We start from the raw sequence: 3,742 nt of genomic DNA, 5'->3' as shown, positions 1-3,742 counted from the left end.
CTTGTTTCAGTCTCTCCTCCTCTTGCATGCACTAAGCAATAAACTCATTCAGAGTCCATTTTTCCTTTTGTGTGTTGTAACTGATCTTGAATGAACTAAATTATGTAGGTAGAGAGATCAAGACCAAGTGCACAAGTATGTCTTTTGATAACTCTAACTTTAGTGCCTTGATTTTAGTCACAAGATTGGACATTTTCATTATGTACTCCCTTATATTCTTTTTCCCTTTGTACCACATGGAGACAAGCTTACTAAGAATAGCGTTGTCTCGAATTTTTCGTTTGCAGCGAAACGATTTGCTATCTGGTCCAAGAATGTCTTGGCTTGGGACTCCTCAAGTATTTCACCCCTTATAGCTTCTGGAATTGTGTGTTTCATTATCATTAGACTCATGAGATTGGATCGCTCCCATTTTTCTATAGCAACTCTTTGCTTAGCAGTGCCAGCACCAGTAAGGTCTGCAAGGCGATCCTCTCTTAATGCATAGTCCAAATCCATGCACCCGAGCACAATTATAACATGCTCCTTCCATTTCTTGAAGTTTGTGCCATTAAGCACAAGAATGTTGTTAACATTAGCAGATATAGAAGATGAATCCATAACAATAAAGCTCACAATCAGTCACAAAAATATCATACATATATGAATGAATAAAAAATTTAATATATATATGCATGTGGACCCATTATAAGATATCTAGCATAAACATTAATATTCAATCTTTGGACAAAAATATCAACTTGTAATTGGTACTCTTTTACAAAATTAGTTCATAAATATTGACAATAAAACCGAAGCAATATGTCTTTCTTTGGATTGACATACAACATGCAAGGTAAACTTTATATGTCACACATTTATGACTACTTTATTTATTATTATATTAAAATAATCTTCCTTTGGGCCGATTATTTAACACAATAATAACATGTTTACATATTTCAAAAATAAATAAAATTACATAATATAAGTTACTTTGGCAACAAATATTCATAACTCATTGATTTTAAAATATTAAACACAAATGTAGCAAGAAAAGGCTAAATCCATCTATTTAATGTGGTACACAAAATGGAATACAGAAATCTGCTCTCTGGTTGGTTTGAGTATTGACCAATAAGGATATTCATTAGTGTAGTATATATATGTTGTTCATTGTCATGTTACAATTTTTTTTTTTTTTTAATGTCGAGGATAGATGAAGAACATTAAGAACTGTGTTTCCTTTTAGTTGCTAGACTCTTTAGGAAACACTATCATTTTGCAATAAATCTCAAAGATCATTAGTAACGGACAATTTGCCTGCCTTAGTTTTCTTATGTCAATTATTAGTTAGACAATAATATGGCACACTCTTTTATCAACACATTGTATGATGCATTAAAACTAACATGCATCAAAACATCGGCAATATGTCTTCTCTGAAATTTTATTTACAGTTTGTTTTACATTATCATATCAACCGTTGGACCAGTGGAGGCGGAAAATTGAAGTCATCGAATTAACGACTGACATTTCAACAAGTGAGAAATAAAAAACAGATGGCAACTGATCTCGACGAATAGACAAACCGAACGAATGTCAAAACGGCGTCGTAGGGAATGCCGAGGATCAGAATCATCTTTTGAATCGAAATCATCTTCTTCGATCACCAAATGAATGCCAAAAAGGGCATTGCAGGCTTCTCCAATTGCCAAACAATCCTATCATGTTACAACCTTTTATATATATATATATTCATACAGAAAATGAACCTAGAAAAAATTCCCAAATTCTATCAAGAAATTTCTTGCCCTGAATCCACCATATGAGAGAAAAATCATGTATCTTTGAATCAACAGACATTTCTTAATGATTCAACATGTGTGGCTCTGATACCACTTGTTGTCAAGTCCATTATCAACCCAGAAAACAAAATCTTATGTTAAATCATATAAAGAAAACGTGCCGATTATTTGAGAGAACGTGGACAAACCTGAATCCATTTTTGATGTTGAAGAAGTATGGTTCTTCTAAGGCAATAGAGGAGGAAACCACATTTCTGCATTCTCTCTTGTGATGAGAGGTAGGAGAGGGAACGTTTCGTATTTTCTAACAAAGACTTATTATTAAGTTTTCAGAAAAGAAAACTTAAGACACACAACTTTAGTTTCATGATCCTTTTTATTCATTTCATCTATGCCTTAGGGACCATACCCATTGGCTGTTGGGCCACATGTGTCTTAGGCCCATCATGTAAGACACATGTAACTTGGGCTTTACACACAAGGTGACCCATACTTTATAACTAAATAATTGAATATATATATATATATATATGTATATATAGCTTAATCATAAACAATTATTAATATATGCGAGTCCATAATTATTCTAACAAAGACAACTCTCTTATAAATAATTTTTTCCCAAAATTAACCACTATGGAGCAAGCTTAGCCAAGCATTGGACATCAATCACCTTGTATTAGCAAAAATGGCAGTTTGAAACAACACTAGAGGGAAGCCGATTTATGAGAAAAATAGCAGTTTGAAATGCAAATGACCAATATTTGAGAGGCATACCAGCTTGTATTAACAAAGAATGATCAACTTCCACAACATGACGATTCTTCCTTTCTACTCTTCCATTTTACTGAGGAGTATAAGGACAAGAGACTTGATGAAGAAGACCACTTGTAGCTAAATAATTCTTAAAAGCCTAAAACTCACCCCCTTCCCCAATCGGACCGAACACATTGAACTTTAGTATCCAACTATCTTTCAACCATGACTTGAAAACGTTGGAACATATAAAGCTTCATCTTTAGTTTTCAAAAGATACAACCATGAGAATGTACTAAAATAATCAACTAGCAACAAGAAATATTGAGCACCATTAACAGAAACTATAGGAGCTGCACTACCCCAAAGATCGTCATGGATGAGACCAAATGGTTTTATTGCTCTAAAAGTGGACCTTTCAAATGGCAAACGATGGCTTTTAACCAATTAGCAAGAGTCACAAATCTGACATTAGAAGTGGAATGTTTAGAATCTTTTGGTTGATAATCAGAGTTAAACCGATACCAGCATTGTAAAGCAGTGTGCTTGAACTTAGAACAAATCTGACATTGAGGCTTGAAAGTTCCAAAGGAGGTACTACTATTGTTTATGGTCTATCTAGTAGCCGAATTCTTTGTTTTTAAATTCTGATTGTTAGAATTATGAAAGGTACCACTAGAAAATTGACCATATCCTGAGATTTGTTCGGTATTTGGACAAAAATTAGAATTGTAGGTTTTCTTCCTATTCTTTTGTTGCTGAAATAGAACAACATTTGCCAATGACAAAATTTAAATTTATTAATTTTATTTTTGTCTCACAACTAAAAAAAATCCCTCCCAAAAACATTGCATTCAAATATTTCGTTATAACTAAATGCATATTTGTGGAATAATTTTATCATATCATGTGTTTGGTTAAAATATGAAATTTGGATTCTTATAAAATATAGCATAATTCTTCCAAGAAAAATGGAAGAAAATAAAAAAAATAATGATAACAAAGAAAAAAAAAGAAAAAAACGATGGATAAAAAGACAAAAATATCATTCATTTGTCCTTTTTCTTTATTTTATCATTTTCTTTTTTTCTTAATTTTTATTTACCATTTTATTTTATTCTTTTTATTATTATTATTAAGATTACTATTTTTTATTAATTATTATTATTATTTGAACATTTTAGTATTTTTTTAACACA

General features: G+C 31.7%; 1 protein-coding gene across 1 annotated transcript; it reads right to left on the bottom strand.

Moving 5' to 3' along the window:
* Positions 1-210: 210 nt before the first annotated feature.
* Positions 211-600, bottom strand: LOC117933923. Its single transcript, XM_034855509.1, has one exon. It carries the CDS (start codon positions 598-600, stop codon positions 211-213), a length of 390 nt encoding a protein of 129 aa, XP_034711400.1.
* Between the last annotated feature and the right edge of the window lie 3,142 nt (positions 601-3,742).

Source organism: Vitis riparia, chromosome 16, assembly GCF_004353265.1.
Source record: "Vitis riparia cultivar Riparia Gloire de Montpellier isolate 1030 chromosome 16, EGFV_Vit.rip_1.0, whole genome shotgun sequence".
Classification (NCBI taxonomy): Eukaryota; Viridiplantae; Streptophyta; class Magnoliopsida; order Vitales; family Vitaceae; genus Vitis; species Vitis riparia.
The sequence above is the reverse complement of the archived record's forward strand: the minus strand, read 5'-3'. Positions and strand labels throughout refer to the sequence as shown.